The sequence below is a fragment of the Nicotiana sylvestris genome, chromosome 6, assembly GCF_000393655.2.
Source record: "Nicotiana sylvestris chromosome 6, ASM39365v2, whole genome shotgun sequence".
In the NCBI taxonomy this organism is placed as follows: domain Eukaryota; kingdom Viridiplantae; phylum Streptophyta; class Magnoliopsida; order Solanales; family Solanaceae; genus Nicotiana; species Nicotiana sylvestris.
In genome coordinates this window covers 75,403,302-75,425,851 of record NC_091062.1, presented here as the reverse complement: position 1 = coordinate 75,425,851, position 22,550 = coordinate 75,403,302, and the positions used below count along the sequence as shown (strand labels likewise).

Genomic DNA, 22,550 nt, shown 5'->3' with positions numbered 1-22,550 from the left:
AAAACTTCGGCCCAATGTGCTGAAGTTTTTTAGTATATTTCCAAAAACTTCAGCACATGATAAGCAGAAGTTTTTGTGTTGGATTCAATTGTTTTTGTCTTAAGCTTTTTCAAGAAACTTCGGCCCTATGGGCTGAAGTTTTTTACCATATTTCCAAAAATTTCGGCACTTGGTCAGCTGAAGTTTTTTGTTGGATTCAATAGTTTTTCTCCTAAAGCTTTTTTCGAAAAACTTCGGCCCAATGTGCTGAAGTTTGTTAGTATATTTGCAAAAATTTCGCCACTAGATCAACCTAAGTTTTTTATTGGATTCATTAGTTTTTGTCCTAAAGCTTTTTCGAAAAACTTCGGCTCAATGTGCTGAAGTTGTTTAGTATATTTCCAAAAACTTCAGTACATGTTAAGCTGAAGTTTTTCTATTGGATTCAATAGTTTTTGTCTTAAGCTTTTTTCGAAAAACTTCGACCCAATGTGCTGAAGTTTTTTAGTATATTTCCAAAAACTTCAGCACTTGATCAGCCTAAGTTTTTCTGTTGGATTGAATAGTTTTTGTCCTAAAGCTTTTTCAAAAAATTTCGGCCCAATATGCTGAAGTTTTTTAGTATATTTCCAAAAACTTCAGCACCTGATAAGCAGAAGGTTTTGTGTTGGATTTAATAGTTTTTGTCTTAAAGCTTTTTGAAGAAACTTCGGCCGAATGTCCTGAAGTTTTTTACCATATTTCCAAAAAATTCACCACTTGATAAGGTGAAGTTTTTGTGTCGGATTCAATAGTTTTCTTATGACTTTTAAGCAAAACTTCAGCTCAAAAAGCAGAAGTCATGCTTAAGTTTTTTCAAACAAAAAATGTACTTAAAATTCATGATAAAAGACACAAACATATTTGTATGACAAAAAAAGTGAACTAAAAAAATAATTAATATATATTCACAAAATCCAAATTATGTACAACCAATCCTCTAATCAAAAAATTCACACAGAGTCTCTTCAAAATCTCCAAAATCATGTCCTTCTCGTTCTGCTGGAGTTTCATAGCCGCTATCTTTTTTTCACTTTCCATGAGCCCAAAGATTGGCAGTCAATTCTCTCCTGAATGCCAATGTTTGACTTTGATCAAAATTGAAGACATCTTCTCTCTTCAACCGGATATCAATAAACTTAAGAGCAAATATTCCACAATCAACACTGCAAAAAACACATGAAAAAGAAATTAAAGAATAGTTAACACAAAGGAAAAAATTAATAAACATAAGATGCATGGTAAAACATATGTGAAACACGTACTTGGTAGTCTGTTTCGGTGTGTTCATCCACTTAATTTGAAATTTTTCCACAGGACTGTCCCCATAAAATTTATTATGTTCCCCAAAATTCAAGCATTTGAGACGGTGTGGAATCAACCGGGCATAAATTTTGACATGTTCAAGCGCACGCTCGTATGTTGCATCGCCCATGGAATCATACACATATATAAATTTGTCTTCAAAATCCAGAATTCCAAAAACGTAGTGCATAGATATCTGTCCCTCCCTTGGCTTAAGTCGAAATGGAAAGAATACTTTTTTGGCAGATGCCCATGAGATACCACAGGAAATGTTGAGGCCTTTTACGTAGTTGGCCACCTTTTCATTCGTTGATTCTTCCTCATACCAACAAAAGTCCGTAAGTAGCTTAATAACCGCTTCTTCTTCTTCTTCTTTTTCAATCTGTTCTTCGGATATCTTCTTTCTCTTTGATTTGCTCTTAAGAACCGCCATTATTTTTTACTTCCTTTTCTCAATTATCTTCAACTTTTCTTCTGAAGGATGAATACAATCCAGGATAGTAATATACTGATTGAAAAGTAAATTTGTTACTGCAAATCTTGATTTTGTATAACCTAGAAGGTGATAGCAATATTTTTTGCGCAAGTAATATACGCCCACATCAATATGCTGCAAATGGACAATGACAAATGATAACATGTGAAATTATCACTATGAAGTTTAGAAAAAACACATTACACAACTACAAACAGCATGACAAAAACTTAAGCATATACAGTTTTAGCAAATAAGCTAAAAACTTCAGCAGTTTACTATGAATAAAGCTATACTACAAAAAATAAGCTAAACTTTAGGGAAATACAGTTAAAACCCAATTCAAAAAACAAACTTAATAACTTACTTCATCCGCAAGATCAGAGTCAGGATCCATAAGCTCGGTAAAGAATGATTTTTGAATATCAAGTCCAGCTAATCTGAATGGATTGGAATCATATTCACTGGCATCCATCTCCAACCACTCTTTAAATCTTTGCATCAATCCACTGTCTTGATTAACATAATGAAAGAGACACCTTCTTCTATTCTTTCCTACTATCCAATCTTGCCCCCTTTGCTTTTTCTTATAAACTACATAAGGAGATCTTAACCAAATACTCTCCATACGCATCTTTTTCCCTTTTTTATATTGTTTTCCTTTTGCTTGCTCTTCCTGCTGTTCCGTCACAACTAACTGTTGTTGTTCAGTAGCAATGGGAAACTACAGCCATCGTGGCAGATGCTTGACCAATTCCCTGTTGTTCACGATGTTCTTCTGTCTCTTCACGAACAACAATAGCAGCAAAATTACCTTCTGAATCAGCCCCTTATGTACTACCAAGTGAAAATGAACATAACTTGAAGTTGAGGATATCACTGGTGTCACACATAGGAGAACTAGAAATTTTCCTTCTTTTAGGTTTTGGAAGCAGTTCTGATACATCAGATGAGATCTGCAAAAGCAAGGAAAATATAAACATAAATAAAACTGATAGAGAACACACATTAGGCAATAAAACAGCCAGTAATCGAATTGCAGAAAATAATTACCTGGTCTAAGTGTTGCGACACAGATGGTGTTTGCATTCCAACAGATCCTGTATCTTCATGCAAAAAAAAATAATACTGACTAAATTTTATAAAATAATACCAACACACTTCACACCTGTCTGCGAGTCAACAAGTGTGAATATATGTATTTCTCCTTTTTCATATTGCTGCAGAATCTCACCCAATTCTTTTCGAGCTGCCTCCAGTCTTTTTGAAAAATCATTCAAAAACATAAAAAAGAAAATAAAATATGTAAAATTTCAAAATGTAAAAAATATACTTCGATCAAATATAATAAATTCATGATCTATAGAATACCTTTACGTTTGTCTTCCACTGTGGTTTCCCTAGGCTGCATGCCTTTCCCAATATCAGCATTTCCAGCATAATTCAATTGTGAACCAATGTCAACGACCATTGCAGTATTCTCTCGAAGGTTTTTCTCAACTCTACCTTCATTCAATTGAGCATCATCAGAGAGTTTTTGAGTTGTGGCAATTGAACCACGACTAGTTTCAACTTCCACTGCATATTCATAAAAGAGGGGGAATAGATCAACTAGTTTTTCTATATATAAAACATAGAAAAAATTATACCTGTAGTGAAAATTTCACTACAGGATATTATAAAAAAACAATTAAAACTTCAACTCTAAGAAGACTGAAGTTAGCCAGTCACAAACAAAAACTTCGACAGTTACAAAAAAAAACTTCAGCTCTAGAGCTGAAGTTCAACAGTTGCAAAAAAAAGCTTCATCTCTAGAGCTGAAGTTCGACAGTTATAAAAAAAATGTCAGCTCTAGAGCTGAAGTTCGACAGTTATAAAAAAAGAACTTCAACTCTATAGCTGAAAGTTCACCAGTTACAAACCAAAACATTCACCAAAAAACATGTTGTAGTTTTTACAAAAAACACAAACACATGAAAACAAAACTTTAGCTCCTATCTAAGGTATAATTGAAATATTATAAACTTCACACTTTGTACATGTAGTAACAACTTCTTGTGTATCACCACCTAGAAGTTCATTGCAAATCGCTATTACTCCTGCATAACGATCGTCTTTCATATTTAAAGTACCAACAGGTGCTTGATTTTCAATATCACTTTCCAAAGCACAAGTCGGTGCATGTTTTTCAGTGCCAACAACTTGATCATCTGCACCTTTCTCTCCGCCTTTACTCTGTCTACAGACATTGGATTGTTCCTCTCCACCTTGTTGGTGAACATGTTCAACGCCTTCAACAATCGCTTCATTATGTGTAGCATTACCATCTGCGACTTTACGCAATGCATCATGAGCAGTATGTTCTTCAGTCTCAACAACTTGATTATATGCACCTTGCTTGCTACCAATATTCTCAGTTGATAAATGTGCTTCATCATTTACATCTCTGCTCAATCTATCTGCACTAGAACTGTGCTCTTCAACTTGTTCTTGAACATGTTGATCGCCTTCAAAAGCCGATGGATCTTTGTAACAGTCGTTCCTCCTATCATATTCTCGATGCTTACTCAAATCAAAATTGCCATCGTCCATTCCATTTGATTTGTTGACAATCATAAACAATTGTTCAAACTTCTCATCGAAATATTCCTAGAAAAAAAATTACTAACAATGATTAATTTAAAATAAAATCAGCACAAATAAAAAGACTTCTCTATAAATTAGCTTACCTTCACTTTTACAAAAACCGTATCCACAATAACAGTTCGCTCCTCATTTTTTAAACTTATCAAAAACTTCATTCACGATCGTGCTTCTTTCTTTTTCTGCATGCCTTTGAACCTCCGTTGTTAACCGCTACAATAAATACACAACAAAAATTCAGATATAGAAGAAAACTTCAGCTCAAAAAACATGTTGTACTTTTACAAAAACAAACCCAAAAAACTTCAGATCAAAACTTACAGAGCATATTGTATCAAGTAATTCATCATCATCAAAGTCAGATGTAGACGAGGTAGAACGACTCTTGGTACGAGATGCTTCGCCAATAAAAGGAGTTCGATTCGGTTCTTTTGGTTGATTCCAACTACGTGGTGATTCACCAATGTCATGAGTTTGATTCGCTTCTTTTGATCGACTCTTTGTATGTGGTGATTTACCAATGATAGGAGTTCGATTCAATTCTTTTGATCGACTCAGAGTACGTGGTGATTTACTAGTTGAAGGAACTGCATTAACTATATTTGAACGAATCCGGCTGCACGGTAATTTCCCAATTAAAGGCATTGAATTCAATTCCTCTTCTGTAGGAATTATATCCAATACCCTAAAGTCGCGATATCTCTGTTTAATACAAAAAAGTATATTATGAGGAGAAAAAAACTAATACATCAACATATTAACACAAATACAAAAATTAAAAAAAAAGTAACTTACTTCATGAGTTTTGAACATATAATAAAGTTTGGGATATTTAGGCTCTCCCACGCATACATAACGTAACATCCTGGGGACCTGAGGCATATCAAGGTACTCATCCTCTGCTACATACTTCTCCCGAACATCTGGGAAGCGCTCATAGAACCAAACACATAACGGATATGGAAATCCAGTAAGTTTATACTCAGTTGCATGATGTTTGTTCTGCTTGTCCAATGCATGTTTTAGTGAATAGATGAGCTTCTCATAAGCCACATTACCCCAAGGATATTCAGCACAAAGCTTCGCATCTTCAACGATAGATGCATACTCCTCAATCACACATGACTCGGTATTTTTCCCAAACAGAATAGACTCTACAATAAGAATTTCCATAAGCTTAACTGCATCATCATCACTCTCACATACGTGTGCATGATTCACAACATTCTTTGGAATTACATTGCGAGTCATAAAACTTCGAATATCCTTCAAACTCATACCCTTGGACTTACCAAAATAGCGCTTCAGAATAGTGCTCTCTCGATTAAATGGTTTTTCAATATTATGTGTTGTGATCCGCAAACCACACATAATGTGAAAGTCTTCAAGGGTGAAGGAAACATCATGCCCAAAAATCTTGAAACTAATGGAGTCTCGATCATTCGTGAATATTCGAGAAAGACACAGACAATGAACCAACTTCATGCTGCATTTGAAATTCTCCATAGCAATAATGTATCTAAATTCACTATTATTAAGCTTATCCCTTTGTGCAGGAGTCAAGAAATTTGCAATTAAACTCTTCAAATCATGGTTCCCCTTCCAGTAACCCTTAGAGTTAAACCATTCTGTAAACTCAAAATATTTTTGTCCTGGTACTGTAGGTGGAGGCTCAGGGACATAAGGACCTGGTGCTACTACAGGTAGTCTAGGTTTTTTTAGGTGCTTTGCCTTCTTTAGCTACTTTAGGATCTTTAGGTGCTTTAGGAGCCATCTGTCCAAAAAAGTAAAAGATAAAAATAATAACATCAGGACATTATAAAAAAGATCATTTAAAACTTCAACACCTAAGAAGGCTTAAGTTCGACAAGTATAAAACAAAAACTTCAGCTCTAGAGCTAAAGTTCGACAGGTAAAAAACAAAAACTTCAGCTCTAGAGCTGAAGTTCGACAGTTACAAAAAAAACCAACAGGTATAAAACAAAAACTTCAGCTCTAGAGCTGAAGTTCACCAGTAACAAACATAAAAACTTCATCTCCTAAAGCTGGACTTCACCAGTTACAAACACAAAAAACTTCAGCTCCTAAAGATGGAATTCACCAGTTACAAACACAAAAACTTAATTCTAGTTCTCCATACAAGCACAAAACATTCAGCAAAAAAACAAAACACAAATTCAAAATCAAAAATAATGCTAAAACATGAAAAAAACTTCAACTCCTATCTAAGGTATCATTATCATCTGTTTAACTCTGAAATTTTTTAAAACTTTGAACGTCTAATCACAGAAGAATTTATAGAATTTTCATTAACAACATAAACACTCATTCAAAAAACCTAAAAATACAAACGTAAAAGTAAAACTAATGAACTTATCAAACTAAACCCTATCATAAATATATGACTATCAAACCCAAAACCAGAAATTAAATCGTAAAATAAAACCCAGAAAGTTAATGCAATGTACCTGTGATTAAGTCGTAATGTGGGAACAACGACGACTAGCAGTTGAAAATTCGAAACAACGACGAAAACCCTTTGATTTCAGAGAAGAGCAAATCAAAAAAATGCGAATAACGGGAGAGAGAGACAGAGACAGTAGAGGACTAGCGTATACTTGGAGAGAAAGTAGTCTTTTAATAAAGAAGGGCAAAATAGTCTTTTCAAATGGCTTTTAACAAAAAAAACGGGTACGGGTACAAATAGAAAGACAAAGCGGTTACAGGTTAAAAAGGGGCGCCCAAATAGGGCGCCCCATGCAATTTTTACTTAGTTTCTCAAGAATATTTCTTAATATGATAAAAATATAAACAGTAATTTAAAAAAGGTCCATCATCTGTCATGTGGCCCAAATACATTTTGTAACTATCTCAAACTTTTTCTTTAATTCAAATATTGAAGATACTGGTTAGATTAAAATATTCTCTATAAAGGTTTTTTAGTCCCAAGACTTAGAATAAAAGCTTCAATTCTCAAGACTTAGAATTTAAAAGAATTTTTAATATAAATTATTCCTAAAGTAAATGTCAAAAGTTAAAATACATCCTTAATGTATAACAGTTGACAAGTAACACTCTTAATGTAACAAAAAATGGAGGAGTTTAGTCCAATATCAACTTATCGTCAACAAATTAACAGTGAGGCCAAGACAACGATATAACACATGACACTTTTTGAAAAACAGAAAACTAAGAAATAAACATATTTCGACCATGAAACACACTGCGTTTTCTTCTTTCTCAATTTTTAGAGAAAATATGCTGGTATTTCTTCAGTTTTATGCTCTTCAATTCTATTCTTAATCACATTCATTGTTAATCATTGTTTATTAGGCATGATTTACCCCAAAAATCTACCTACAAAAGGTAATTCACCATTTTGATTTTAGTTCTGACAATAAAGGTTGTTAGAATAGAAAAGCCAAAGTAAGATCTTATATTATAATTACAAATTATTATCCATCCAACAAGAACAAATGCTACAGATTATCACCTCCCCCCCCCCCCCGCCCATCCACCCAAAAGTAAATTATAAAGGCATCTACAATATAGACTTGGAGTAAAGGGGCCCCTCATATGTTATCTTTGCGATGCTTTCGTTGCTTAGCTCATTGTCATCTGAGCATATGAAAGACGAAAACAACATAATAGAGATTCGCATTGCCAGTATCATCTCAAGTCCTAAAATCTATCAATAAATTCAATCTCACTCTTTTAGAGTATAAACGCAACAAGCCAAAATTAAAAATCTTAATGGGCAAGAAAAATTATTTGAAGAATTTCACCGAGAATGAGACTTGGTGGGAGCCCTAATTAGAAGAAGAAGATAGAAGCCCTATGTGGGAAAAGGATCAAATTTGACCTTTTACTATGAGAAAAGGATCAAGTTTATCCTGCATTATACTTTTTATCTAAAAATACCCTGTTGTTATACAATTGGATTAAATATACCCTTCTTTCGTTAAGATTGTCTAAGGTAAATGTCAAATCCCACGTTGCACTAATATTTTGACCACGTGGCATGCTATCTCACTGTCCCTAACACATTTTATTCCCCCTTTTGCTTCTTCTTCCACCACTAACACCTCATACCCTTTCATCACTAGTACCACCATCAACACCATCATTTTCACCATCTCCACCTTCACTCTCTGGACGGAGCTTAGGAAAAAATAGAAACAATTATAGTAAAATATTTTTTAATATTGTTCACGAGAATATTTTTTTTTTTTGGGAAACTTTTTCCATAAGGAAGAAGAATAATATTTTGGTGATAAAGCGGAGATTACAAGGAAAAATGCATTTAAAATGAAACCAAGAGCAAATGATAGTTCATTTATTCGGCTACTGAATTGGTCAAATTAAGCTTTTCCTTTTTTTTTCTTCACATGGTGGTAGTACATATTTTCGGACTGGACTAATCCGGATTAACATTGGGAGTCAAACAAGTATTAACAAAATACTGAACGGAGCCTATGTGAAATATGTATATTTAATAGTTTTGAAAATTATTACAGTGATTAAAAAGTTTATGAAGTGAATATTAAAAAAATATTTTGCTACAATTATTTATATTTCCCCTAAGCTCGGTCTAGAGAGCAAAGGTGAAAATGGTGATGGTCATGGGTGGTGTTGACGGTGGCACTAGTGGTGAAGGGATATGAGGTGTTAATGGTGGACAAAAAAGTAAAGGTGGGGAAAATATGGGTTGGGGGTCGTGAGGTGGCATGACACGTGGCCAAAATGTCAATGCCACGTGTGTTTGACCAAAAAATATAATTTTTGGCTAGAATATTTGATTTTATATAATAATGGGTTAAACTTAGGTAATAATATTATACCTAGATGTAAATTCCGAAAAAGTGACTAATGTTAGACAGATCTGATGGTGGATTGATAACAACATGCATTAATTGTTCCAAAAAGTACAAGCAATAATGGAGGGAGAACTAGCAATAAATAACAATAAAATGACATTTAAGTAAATAGGAGAAGTTGTTCTTCCAATAAAGGATGAACTAGATTGATTGTCCCTCCTGACAATGATGAGTGACAGATAAATCATAGAATGCTCGAATTATCCTCGGATCTGATGGAAAAGTATGGAATAATATGAACAAGATCCTCGATGAAAAAGTAGTGTTTGTATCTTTGTAAGAGAGAGAATCTTTTATATCAAATTCGTGTCACATACCCTCATTCATTGTCTTTTTTCCTATTTATATGGGACATATCCCTAACAAACCATAATAGTACAGGTACAGAAATATCCACTAGAATATTCTCTTTTATATCCTATTCTAAAAACTGGTCGCTACAGCTCTATCTGTGGTGCTCGACCTCGACCATTGTTGGCATCTCGACCATGAGTCTTGCTGCTTCCCGATCGACCTCGACTGACTCTTTTCTCAATGCTACCTTGCCTTAAATATTCTGGGGAAGATTTTGACCTATACAGTTAGTCCCTCCGCTTATTTAAGGCAGTCTCAGACGACCTTGATGAGCAGATTCTGTTTGTTGTGGTCGAGAAGATTGGACAAGTGGGTCGGATAGTGACGTTTGAGACGAGCTGACAACGTGGCCTTTCGTGAGCCGCAACTATTTGGGATTACATCGTTTCTACACCAAAGTGACGTCATGACATCATGCGTCATTATAACGCATTTTTCTGATGCTTTGCGTCATTTCCCCATGCATCTGTCAGTTGAGTATGTCGTTTCGATATCAGTGCTGAGTAATGATGGCATAATTTATTGGTTTTGATGCCTGAATTATTATGAATAGGGATGTGGGGGCATTCATTCGTGCTTTATGTATTTTTCATATCGAATCCTTGTGCCTTCTTCTCCTTACTCCATTGTTGTATGTTTTCTTTCATAGTTCCAGTGATTCCAGTGGGTGGCATGCCACGTGGCTAAAATGTCAATGTCACGTGGAATTTAGCGTCCACCTTGGACAACCTTAAAGAAGAAGGCATATATTTGATCCAATTATATAATAGGAGGGATATATTTAAATGCAAAATATAATGGAGTATAAACTTGATCCTTTTCTCGTAGTGAAGAGGTAAATTTGAATCTTCACCCTAAAAATTAATTCTCCAAAATTCTATAGTCCAAAAATAGCAAGCATATATTGTTAGACTGAAAAGGGTCAAATATTGGTCATATACTATTTGAAATTGAGCAACTTTATCGTTAGTTAAACTTTTGGTCTCATATGCCCTCGTTAATAATTCAGAACATATGACATTTTTGTTCAAGACCTCGAAGGGTGTTCAAACTTGAGGGTAATTTTGAACCATATTCAAAAGTTGCGCACAAAATTTGGACTTTTTGCCCACACATAAATCGCATAGCGAATATACCAATCAAGTCCTAATTCCCTCAAATCAGGATTAACTACATCACTTGCCTCTTTCCGGAACAATATGAATACCTCAACACGGCTTTGTCTTTGGAACAAGCCTCCAAATCACCCGAATCGCGTCAATTATAGTTCAAATCATTCAAAACAAGCTTTAAAAACTACCCTCGTACAAAAAAGGTTTGATTTTTAACATAATTGAAAAAGTGAAACAAAAAGTCAACCCAAATCCACGTGGTCGAAATTCGAAATTAAGACCAAATCTCGATTACCCATTCGCCCCCAAGCCCGAATATGTTATGTGTTTTGGAATCCGACATCCATTTGAGGTATAAATCTCAATTTTACAAAATTCATAGTTTTTACCCAAAAACCCCCAATTTCTACGTTATAAATCCTAGATTTGATAATAGAATTCATTAAAAAGTAATTAAAATTGAATGAAAACAAGTTAAAGTTACTAACCTATGAAGTTCGGAAGAAACTGCTCTCTAAATTGCTTATATGGAGTCTAGGTTTCAAAAATAGTGTAAAATGAGCTAAGTCCCGAAATTCCCAACTTTTACCTAGTTGCAGGTATCGTAATTACAAACTCTTGTTCGCAATAGTGTTGCCTGCATATGTGAATCACTTATCGCAAAGGTGACTAATGCCCGAGCCTCCCAGATGTCACAAATGCTGCAAAACCTTCGCATTTGCGAAGGCCCAATCCCTCGCAAAACCGAACATAGTTTTGCATATGGGAAGTTTCCTTTTTACTACCCAGTGTCACAATTACAACACAACTATCGCATATGCAATACCCCCTGTCACGACCCAATTCCCCATCATAGGTAGTGATGGCACCCAAGTTATTATTAGGCAAGCCACAACTAATCAACATGCCGATAAATAATTTAAAACACATCTCAAAACAAATAATGAAATAAATAACAGGAATCATTCATTTTTATAGAAAAATATTGATATTATTTTAAATGTTAAAACGTGGTTAAAATATAAATCCAGATATCATAACTAAATACAACCAAGAACATGAATCTAAAACCCCAAAATTCCAGTGTCTCAAGTGCATGAGCATCTACTAGAATATATAATACTACTACAACAATTGTTTGGAATAGAAAATAGATAAAATACAGTAAATGAATAGGGCAGGGACTCTGTGTAATGTGTGTCGTAACATGGAATGCATCTCACCACAAAGTCCCCTCAGCAGTAATGCCTACGTGCCTAGATTACCACCGAATGTACATGCCTTAGTACCTGCACAATTAGTACATAAATGTAGTATAAGCACAAAAATCAACGTTTACCTAGTAAGTATCTAGCCTAACCTCGAAGAAGTAGTGACGAGTTCCCGACGTCGATACTTACTAGTAGTCCAATAATCAAAGTATAATAAAAGTAGATGTAACGACCCGACCGGTCGTTTTAAGAATTAACGCCCCGATCCCTTATTAACTTCTTACCCCGTGTTTGTTTCTGCTATTTTGATTCGTCGGGATGTTTGGTTTTGAGTTTCGGAGTGTTTTGGGACACTTAGTCCTTAAATGAGAGCTTAAGCTTTAGAATTTAGACCGTAATTGGAGCAGTATTAAGACGGCCTTAGAATTGAATTCTGTCAGTTCCGTTAGCTCTGTTAGGTAATTTCGGGCTTAGGGGAGTGTTCGAATTGTGTTTTGGAGGTCCGTAGCTTATTTAGGCTTGAAATGCCGAAAGTTGAATTTTTGAAAGTTTCCGGTTCGATAGTGAGATTTTGATATCGGGGTCGGAATGGAATTCTGAAAATTGGAGTAGCTCCGTAGTGTTGAATGTGACGTGCTTGCAAAATTTCAGGTCATTCGGACGAGGTTTGATAGACTTTTTGATCGAAAGCGTAATTTAAGAGTTTTTGGAGTTTTTAGGCTTGAATTCGATGTTAAATTGGTGTTTTGTTGTTGTTTTGAGCGTTCTGAAGGTTGGAACAAGTTTGAATGATGTTTTAGGATTGGTTGGCATGTTTGGTTGAGGTACCGGGGGTCTCGAATGTGTTTCAGATGCTCAACAGACCATTTTTAGACTTGGAGAAGGATCAGATTTTTGCTGGTATTTGTTGTAGACTTTTCTTCATCGCAATCGCGTGAGGAGGATCGCTATCGCGAAGGCTTAGATGAGGCAGAGCGTATTTTTTTCTATGCGATCGTATGAAGGGGAGTGCGAACGCAGAGGTATGTCATCACGTTTAATCGCGAACGCTTGGGACAAGGTCGCGTTCGCATAGGAGTGTGAGGCAACAGGGTGGGAGTGTTCCTCTACGCAAACGCATGAGTCATTCCGCATTTGCGTAGTGTATATTTAGGGCACGTGTGTTTACTCTACTCGATCGTATCTATTGGTACGCGATTGCACTGAGTGTAAGCCTGGGCATATTTTAAAAACCCAAAATCGAGGATTTAAGCCATAATTAATATTTTGGACTCGGGAGCTCGGGAAATTGCGATTTTGAAGAGATTTTTACCTGGGCAATTTGGGTAAGTAATTATTACTCGGTTTAGACTAATTTCCATGAATCTACACTTAAATCCATCCTTTAATTTCGAAATTTGGATGAAGATTGGAGGGAAAAGTTCTTAGACCTAAATTTCGAGTTTTGATTGGGGATTTGATATTGGATTTGGATAATTTTGGTATGGTTAGACTCGTGAGAGTATGAGAATTCTAAAAATATAAATCTTACCCGATTCCGAGACGTGGACCCTGAGATCATTTTGGGTATTTTACCTAATTTCACGTATTAAATTAGAATTTATTTGTGGAATCAGTTACTTGAAGTTATATTTACATTATGCAATTGAATTGAATAGATTTACGCCATTTGGAGTCGAGTACTCGTGGCAAGAACGTGGTTTCGGGTTGATTTTGAGCCGGTTCGAGGTAAATGACTTGCCTAACCTTGTGTGGGGTAAACTCCCCTTAGGATTTGGTATTGTTGATACATGAAATTCCTTGTACGTGAGGTGACAAGTGCGTACATGTACTAATTGCTGAAAATCTTGTTTTTCCTTAAGTAACTATAACTTCGTTTTCTTACCTACTTATACTACTTGCAATTTAAGCCTACTGTTAGCTTAGGAAAGCATATCTAGTTGACTTAATTGCTTTACTTGCTCAAACTGCTTTTTTTGAATTCTGTGCAGCATGCTAGGTTAGAAATACCCGTTTTACCTTGGTATGAAATTTGGATTGAACTAAATATTTTTCGTGTTGCTGCTGGGTGTTTACTTTGGGAATACGGGACGGTATCCCGGTAGATCTCCCTGCATGTTTACTTTGGGACTACAGATTTGTATTCCGGTAGATCCCACATTTATATTGGAACTACTGGACTACATCCTGTAGATTCCCCTAGTACTGGGCATTTACATTTCGGGACTACGGATCGGGATTCCGGTAGATCCCTGGCGCACTATGAGTTGGACTACGGGGCGACACCCGGGAGATCCACTATATATTTACATTTGGGGACTACGTATTGGGATTCTGGTAGATCCCCGGCGCACTATGAGTTGGACTACGGGACGACACCCAGGAGATCCACTGGACATTTACATTTGGGGGCTATAGGAAGGTATCCTGGTAGATCCCCTATATGCTGGATATTTACATTTGGGGGCTATATGACGTTATCCTGGTAGATCCCCGGTTGTTATCTCTGTCTTGAGTTGTACTCCTTTCCGTGATTATTTTGTCTCTGTTATAGTTGTTGTTGTTCCTTCTATTCTATGTTATTTCTTACTGTTGCGCTTAATTATATTGTCTTATTTTATACTATTATACATTATTTTTCATTTAATCTCAGTAGGGCCCTGACTTTCCTTGTCACTACCCGACCGAGGTTAGGTTTGGCACTTACTGAGTACCGTTGTGGTGTAGTCATTCCCTATCTGCGCATGTTTTTCATGTGCAGATCCAGGCACTTCCACTCAGTCTTATCATCTTTGAGGCGAGGCACTTTTTTTGTAGAGACTTCGAGGTATATTTACCACGCCCGCAGACCTAGGAGTCCCTTTCTATTTTCTGTACTGGTATAGCCTTTCTTTATTTTCCTTTTGATAGATATTCCTGGAGTTAGAGCTTTTTATGTATCTCTTAGCTTGTGATTCATGGGGTTCCGGATTTTGGGAGTGTTAGGTTGAGATTCTTATACTGATATATGCCAGGCGACATCTTAAACACTATTTCATTTTGTTATCTCGGTTTTTAATCATTTTATTTTCCTTAATTGTTCTTTTTCCGCATTTGGTAGGCTTACCTAGTCGTAGAGACTAGGTGCCGTCATGATAGTTCAAAGAGGTGAACTGGGGTTGTGACAAGTTGGTATCAGAGCTCTAGGTTCATATGAGTCATGAATCACAAGCCGGTTTATTAGAGTCTCGCGGATCGGTACGGAGACATCTGTACTTATCTACGAGAGGCTATGTAACCGTTAGGAAAATTCCACATCATTTGATTTCCCTGTCGTGCGAGATTTTTGACATCACAATCCTAAACCTCTGTCTTCCATTCTCTTGCAGATGATGAGGACATGTGCTACTGGAGGTGACCAGACACCCGCGCCCCCTGCGAGAGCTGTTAGAGGTCGGGGCCGGGGTAGAGGCCGAGGACGCGCATGTGGTGTAGCCAGAGCACCCGCACGAGCTGCCACCGAGGTGCCACCAATAGTTTCAGCTGGAGTCCAGGCACCTGATACGGCTACTGCTACTACTACTCCAGCACTTCAGGAGTCCTTAACACAGTTCATGAGCATGTTTGGTACATTGGTTCAGGCGAGATTGATTCGGGTTGTACCAACTACTTCATAGATCGGGGAAGGGACCCCCACTTCTGCTGCCCCATTCTAGAGCAGCGACTTCACATTGGTTAGGTTCTAGGTGTCATGGCAACACTACCTGTGGTCCCAGTTCAGCGGGTGGAGAGGATCTCTCACCGAGTAGAAGACAGGTGGGTCCAGGAGAGAGAGGACAAACGAGGTTAGGAGAGATAGTTAGGGAAGCAAGGAGACATTGTAGACCGGAGATACCCACTAGTCCTTATATTGGAGGAAGAGTACGACATGGTAGAGGTTTAGTGGGTCAGCCAGCTCAGTTTGTGTCTTAGGCTTCACACAGTGTTTCAGGTGTTCCGGGGTTTTAGGGTACCCGTACCGCACAGTTCCCACTGTCACGTCAGCTAAGAGGTTGTTTTGAATGTGGTGAAACACGCCATATTGTGAGGTATTGCCCTAGACTAGGGAGGGGTGCACCTCTACAGAATTCTCAGCCACAGCGTGCCCCACAGAGTTCTCAAGCTATGGTTACAGCTCCAGTTGCTACCCAATCGGCTCAGCCAGCTAGAGGTTGAGGTCGGGGAGGTAGAGGTCACCCTAGAGTGGGAGGCCAGGCCAGATATTATGCCATTCCTGCCTATACCGAGGTTGTCGCCTCCGATTCTGTCATCACAAGTATTGTCTTGGTTTGTCATAGAGATGCATCGGTTTTATTTGATCCAAGCTCCACCTATTCTTATGTGTCTTCTTATTTTGCTCTGCATTTGGGTGCATCTCGGGATTCTTTGAGTTCCCCTGTTTATGTTTCTACTCCTGTGTGAGATTCTTTTATTGTGGACCGCGTTTATCGGTCGTGTGTGGTTGCTCTTAGTGTTTTTGAGACCATAGCCAATTTATTATTGCTCAGCATGGTAGATTTCGATGTTATCTTAGGCATGGACTGGTTGTCGCCCCATTATGCTATTGTTGATTATCACGCCAAAACCGTGACGCTAGCTATGTCAGGTGTACCGCGAGTAGAGTGGAGGGGTACCTTAGATCATACTTTCCGTAGAGTTATTTCTTTTCTTAAGGCTCAGCGTATGGTTGAGAAAGGGTATGATGCGTATCTAGCTTATATGAGAGATGTCAGTATTGATACCCCTACAATTGATTCAGTCCTAGTAGTACGAGATTTTCCTAATGTGTTTCCAGCTGATCTTCCGGGCATGCTGCCCTATAGAGATATTGATTTTGGCATTGATCTGTTACCGGGCACTCAGCCCATTTTTATTCCTCCGTATCGTATGGCCCCTCCTGAGTTGAAGGAGTTGAAGGATCAGTTACAGGAATTGCTTGATAAGGGTATCATTCGGCCCAGTGTATCACCTTGGGGTGCTCCTTTCTTGTTCGTGAAGAAAAAAATGGTTCTATGCGTATATACATTGATTATCGCCAGTTGAACAAAGTTACAGTGAAGAGCCGGTATCCTTTGCCTCGTATTGATGATTTGTTTTACCAGCTTCAGGGTGCACGTGTATTTTCTAAGATTGACTTGCATTCAGGATACCATCAATTGAAGATTCGGGAGCCAGATATCCCGAAGACTGCTTTCAGGACTCGATATGGTCATTACGAGTTCCTTGTCATGTCATTTGGGCTGACCAATACCCCAACAGCCTTTATGCATTTGATGCACAGTGTGTTCCGGCCGTATCTTGTCTCATTCGTCATTGTCTTTATTGATCATATTCTGGTATATTCCGGAGTCGGGAAGATCATGAGCAGCACCTGAGGATTGTGCTTCAGACTTTGAGGGAAAAGAAGCTATATGCAAAGTTCTCGAAATGTGAGTTTTGGTTGGATTTAGTGGCATTCTTGGGCCATGTGATATCGAGTGAGGGTATTCAGGTGGATCTGAAGAAAGTGGAAGCAGTGTAGAGTTGGCCCAGACCATCCTCAGCTACAGAGATCCGTAGTTTTCTCTTGGCAGGTTATTACCGCCGATTTGTTGAGGGCTTTCATCGATTGCAGCCCCTATGACCAGGCTGACCCAGAAGGGTGCTCCGTTCCAGTGGACGGAAGAGTGTGAGGCAAGCTTTCAAAAGCTCAAGATAGCTTTGACTACATCCCCAATTTTGATATTGCCTACAGGTTTAGGGTCTTAAACTGTCTATTGTGATGCCTCGAGGATTGGCCTTGGAGCGGTATTGATGCAGAACGGTATGGTGATTTCCTATGTGTCCAGATAGTTGAAGGTACATGAGAAGAATTATCTTGTCCATGATCTCGAGTTAGCTGCTATTGTTCACGCCTTGAAGATCTAGCATCATTATTTGTACGGTGTGCCTTGTGGGATTTATACTGATCACCGAAGTTTGCAGCATCAGTTCAAGCAGAAGGATCTTAATTTGCGCTAGAGGAGGAGGTTAGAGCTGCTGAAAGACTATGATATCGCTATTTTGTATCACTCAGGCAAGGCCAATGTGGTGGCCGATGTTTTGAGTCGCCGGGTAGAGAGCTTGGGGAGTTTGGCTTATTTACCAGTAGCGGAGAGACCCATGGCGATGGATGTTCAGGCCTTAGCTAGCTAGTTTGTGAGATTGGATCTTTCGGAGCCCAGTAGGGTTCTAGCTTGCGTGGTTTCTTAGTCTTCATTATTTGATCGTATCAGGGAGCGTCAGTTTGATGACCCTCATTTGCTTGTCCTCAAGGACAAGGTTCAGCAAGGTGATCCCAAAGATGTGACTATTGGTGATGATGGGGTATTGAGGATGCAGGGTCGGATTTGTGTAACCAATGTTGATGGGCTTCGGGAGTTGATTCTAGAGGAGGCCCATAGTTCGTAGTACTCTATTCATCCAAGTGCCTCGAAGATGTACCATGATTTGAGACAACACTATTGGTGGAGGCGGATAAAGAAAGATATAGTTGGGTTTGTACCTCGGTGCCTCAATTGTCAGCAGGTGAAGTATGAGCACCAGAGATCGGGTGGGTTGCTTCAGCAGATAGATATTTCAGAGTGGAAGTGGGAGCAGATCACCATGGACTTCCTAGTTGGACTCCCACGGACTTTGAGGAAGTTCAATTCCATTTGGATGATTGTGGATCGGCTGACCAAGTCCGCACACTTCATTCCTGTGTGTACTACCTATTCTTCGGAGCGGCTAGAGGAGATTTATATCCGGGAGATTGTTTGTCTGCATGGTATTTCAGTTTCCATCATTTCAGATAGAGGTACTCAGTTCACATCACGGTTTTGGAGGGTTGTACATCATAAGTTGGGTACTCGGGTGGTTGAGTACATCATTTCATAACAACATGTGTGATTGAGTTTGGAGGGTCTTGGGATCAGTTCTTGCCATTGGCAGAGTTTGCCTACAACAACATGTATTAGTCCAGCATTCAGATGGTACCGTATGAGGCTTTATATGGTAGGTGGTGTAAATCCCCATTGGGTTGGTTTGAGCCAGGTGAGGCTAGATTATTGGGCATAGACTTGGTTCGGGATGCTTTGGAAAAGGTTAAGGTGATTCAGGATAGACTCCATACAGCCCAGTCCAGACAAAAGAGTTACGCGGACCGGAAGGTTCGTGATGTTTCCTATATGGTTGGAGAGCGGGCTCTGCGGGTTTCGCCGTTATGAGATTCGGGAAGAAAGGGAAGTTGAGTCCGAGGTTTATTGGCCCTTTTGAGATATTGAGGCGTGTTAGGGAGGTTACTTATGAGCTTGCCTTACCTCCCAACTTGGCAGGAGTTCATCCGGTATTTCATGTTTTGACGCTCCGGAGGTATCACGGTGATCTGTCGCACGTGTTGGATTTGAGTTCAGTTCAGTTGGATAAGGATCTATCTTATGTTGAGGAGCCAGTGGCAATATTGGACAGGCAGGTTCGAAATCTAAGGTCAAAGAAGATTGCATCAGTGAAGTTTTAGTGGCGGGGTCAGCCGGTCGAGGAGGTGACCTCGGAGATCGAGCAGGATATGCGTAGCCATTACCCTCATATTTTCACTACTTCAGGTATGTATCTATACTCGTTCGAGGACGAACAAATGTTTAAGTGTAGGAGGATGTAACGACTCGGCCGGTCGTTTTAAGAATTAACGCCGTGATCCCCTATTAACTGCTTACCCCATGTTTGTTTATGTTGATTCGTCGGGATGTTTGGTTTTGAGTTTCGGAATGTTTGGGAACATTTAGTCCCTAAATGAGAGCTTAAGCTTTAGAATTTGAACCGTAGTCGGAGCAGTGTGAAGATGGCCTCGGAATGGAATTCCGTCAGTTCCATTAGCTCCGGTAGGTGATCTCGGGCTTAGGGGGCTGTTCGGATTGTATTTTGGAGGTCCGTAGCTTATTTAGGCTTGAAATGCCGAAAGTTGAATTTTTGAAGTTTTCGGTTCGATAGTGAGATTTTGATATCTGGGTCGGAATGGAATTCCAAAAGTTGGAGTAGCTCCGTAGTGTTGAATGTGACGTGCATGCAAAATTTCAGGTCATTCGGATGAGGTTTGATAGACTTTTTGATCGAAAAGCGTTATTTGAGAGTTTTTGGAGTTCTTAGGCTTGAAATTGATGTTAAATTGGTGTTTTGATATTGTTTTGAGAATTCCAAAGGTTAGAACAAGTTTGAATAATGTTTTAGGATTGTTTGGCATGTTTGGTTGAGGTCCAGGGGGCCTCGGGTGTATTTCGGATGCTCAACGGACTATTTTTGGACTTGGAGAAGTTTAGATTTTTGCTGGTATTTGTTGCAAACTTTTCTTCATCGCGATCGCATGAGAAGGATCGCGATTTTGAAGGCTTAGATGAGGTAGAGGGGATTTTGTTCTATGTGATCGCGCGAAGGGGAGTGCGAACGCGGAGGTATGTCATCAGGTTTAATCGCAAACGCGTAGGAAAGGTCGCGTTCGCATAGGAGTATGAGGCAGCAGGGTGGCAGTGTTCCTCTACGCGAACGCATGAGTTGTTCCACATTCCCGTAGTGTATTTTTAGGGAACGTGTGTTTACTCTACGTGATCGCATCTGTTGGTACGCGATCGCACTGAGTGTATGCCTAGGCAGATTTTAAAAACCCAAAATTGATGGTTTAACCCATAATTCATATTTTGGACTTGGGAGCTCAGGAAATTGCGATTTTTGAAGAGATTTTCACCGGGGCGATTTGGGTAAGTAATTCCTACTCGGTTTAGACTAATTTTAATGAATTTACACATAAATCCATCCTTTAATTTTGAAATTTGGATGAAAATTGGGGGAAAAGTTCTTAGTCCTAAATTTCGAGTTTTAATTGGGGATTTGACATTGGATTTGGATAATTTTGGTATGGTTAGACTCTTGAGAGTATGGGGATTCTGAAAATATAAATTTTACCCGATTTCGAGACGTGGGCCCGGAGGGCATTTTGGTCATTTTACCTAATTTCGTGTATTAGCTTAGAATTAATTTGTGGAATCAGTTACTTGAAGTTATATTTACATTATGCAATTGAATTTAATAGATTTGGGACATTTGGAGTAGAGTACTCGTGGCAAGAACGTGGTTTCAGGTTGATTTTGAGCCGGTTCGAGGTAAGTGGCTTGCCTAACCTTGCGTGGGGGAAACTCTCCTTAGGATTTGGTATTGTTGATATATGAAATGCCTTGTACATGAGGTGATGAGAGCATACATGTGCTAATTATTGAAAATTCCATTTTTCGTTAAGTAACTATAGCTGTGTTTTCTTACCTACTTATAATACTTGCAATTTAAGCCTACAGTTAGCTTAGGAAAACATGTCTAGTTAACTTAATTGGTTTACTTGCTTAAACTGCTTTATTTGAATTCTGTGCAGCATTCTAAATTATAAATACCTGTTTTACCTTGGTATAAAATTTGGATTGAACTAAATATTCTTTGTGTTGCTGCTGTGTGTTTACTTTGGGACTACGAGACGATATCCTAGTAGATCTCCCTAGATGTTTATTTTGGGACTACGGATTTGTATTCCGGTAGATCCCCCTGCACAATTATATTGGAACTACCAGACTGCACCCGGTAGATTTCTCCAGTACTGGGTATTTACATTTGGGGACTACAGATCGGGATTCTGGTAGATCCCTAGCGCACTATGAGTTGGACTACGGGACGACACCCGGGAGATCCACTAGATATTTACATTTGGGGATTACGGATTGGGATTCCGGTAGATCCCCGGTGCACTATGAATTGGACTACGGGACGACACCCGGGAGATCCACTGAACATTTACATTTGGTGCTACAGGACGGTATCCTGGTAGTCCCCGGTTTGCTGGATATTTACATTTGGGGGCTACAGGACGGTGTCCTGGTAGATCCCCGGTTGTTATCTCTGTGTTGAGCTGTGCTCCTTTCTGTGATTATTTTGTCTTTGTTGTAGTTGTTGTTGTTCCTTCTATTCTATGTTATTTCTTGCTGTTGCACTTAATTATACTGTCTTATTCTAAAATGTTATACCTTATGTTTCATTTAATCTCAGTAGGGCCCTGACTTTCCTCGTCACTACCCGACTGAGATTAGGTTTGGCACTTATTGAGTACCGCTGTGGTGTACTCATGCCCTTTCTGTGCATGTTTTTCATGTACAAATCCAGGTACTTCCACTCAGTCTTATCATCTTTGAGGCGAGGCATTTTTTTTTGTAGAGACTTCGAGGTATATCTGCGGGGTCCGCAAACCGAGGAGTCCCTTTCTATTTTCTGTACTAGTATAGCCCTTCTGTATTTTCCTTTTGATAGACATTCCTGGAGTTAGAGCTTTTTATGTATCTCTTAGCTTGTGATTCATGGGGTTCCGGATTTTGGGAGTATTAGGTTGAGATTCTTGTACTGATATATGCCAGGCGGCATCTTCAACACTGTTTCATTTTGTTATCTCGGTTTTTAATCAGTTTCTTTCTACAATTGTTCTTTTTCCGCATTTGTTAGGCTTACCTAGTCG

General features: G+C 38.6%; 1 protein-coding gene across 1 annotated transcript; it reads right to left on the bottom strand.

The window, feature by feature from the left end:
• Positions 1-1,762: 1,762 nt before the first annotated feature.
• On the bottom strand, positions 1,763-5,947 carry LOC138870783 (uncharacterized). The gene is made up of 9 exons (XM_070148622.1): positions 5,315-5,947; positions 4,763-5,143; positions 4,595-4,654; positions 3,838-4,447; positions 3,170-3,376; positions 2,852-2,904; positions 2,640-2,754; positions 2,166-2,491; positions 1,763-1,933 (listed from the first exon to the last, which is right to left on the bottom strand). Exons 1-9 carry the CDS (start codon positions 5,945-5,947, stop codon positions 1,763-1,765), a joined length of 2,556 nt encoding a protein of 851 aa, XP_070004723.1.
• Positions 5,948-22,550: the final 16,603 nt, after the last annotated feature.

Excerpts from the sequence above, each read along its gene's own strand:
- LOC138870783 (XM_070148622.1), bottom strand. The coding sequence starts at position 5,947 with ATGGAGAATTTCAAATGCAGCATGAAGTTGGTTCATTGTCTGTGTCTT. Across the intron at positions 5,144-5,314 it reads AGTACCTTGATATGCCTCAG|AGATATCGCGACTTTAGGGT; the intron begins GTCCCCAGGATG and ends TGTATTAAACAG. Across the intron at positions 4,655-4,762 it reads TACTTGATACAATATGCTCT|CGGTTAACAACGGAGGTTCA; the intron begins GTAAGTTTTGAT and ends TATTTATTGTAG.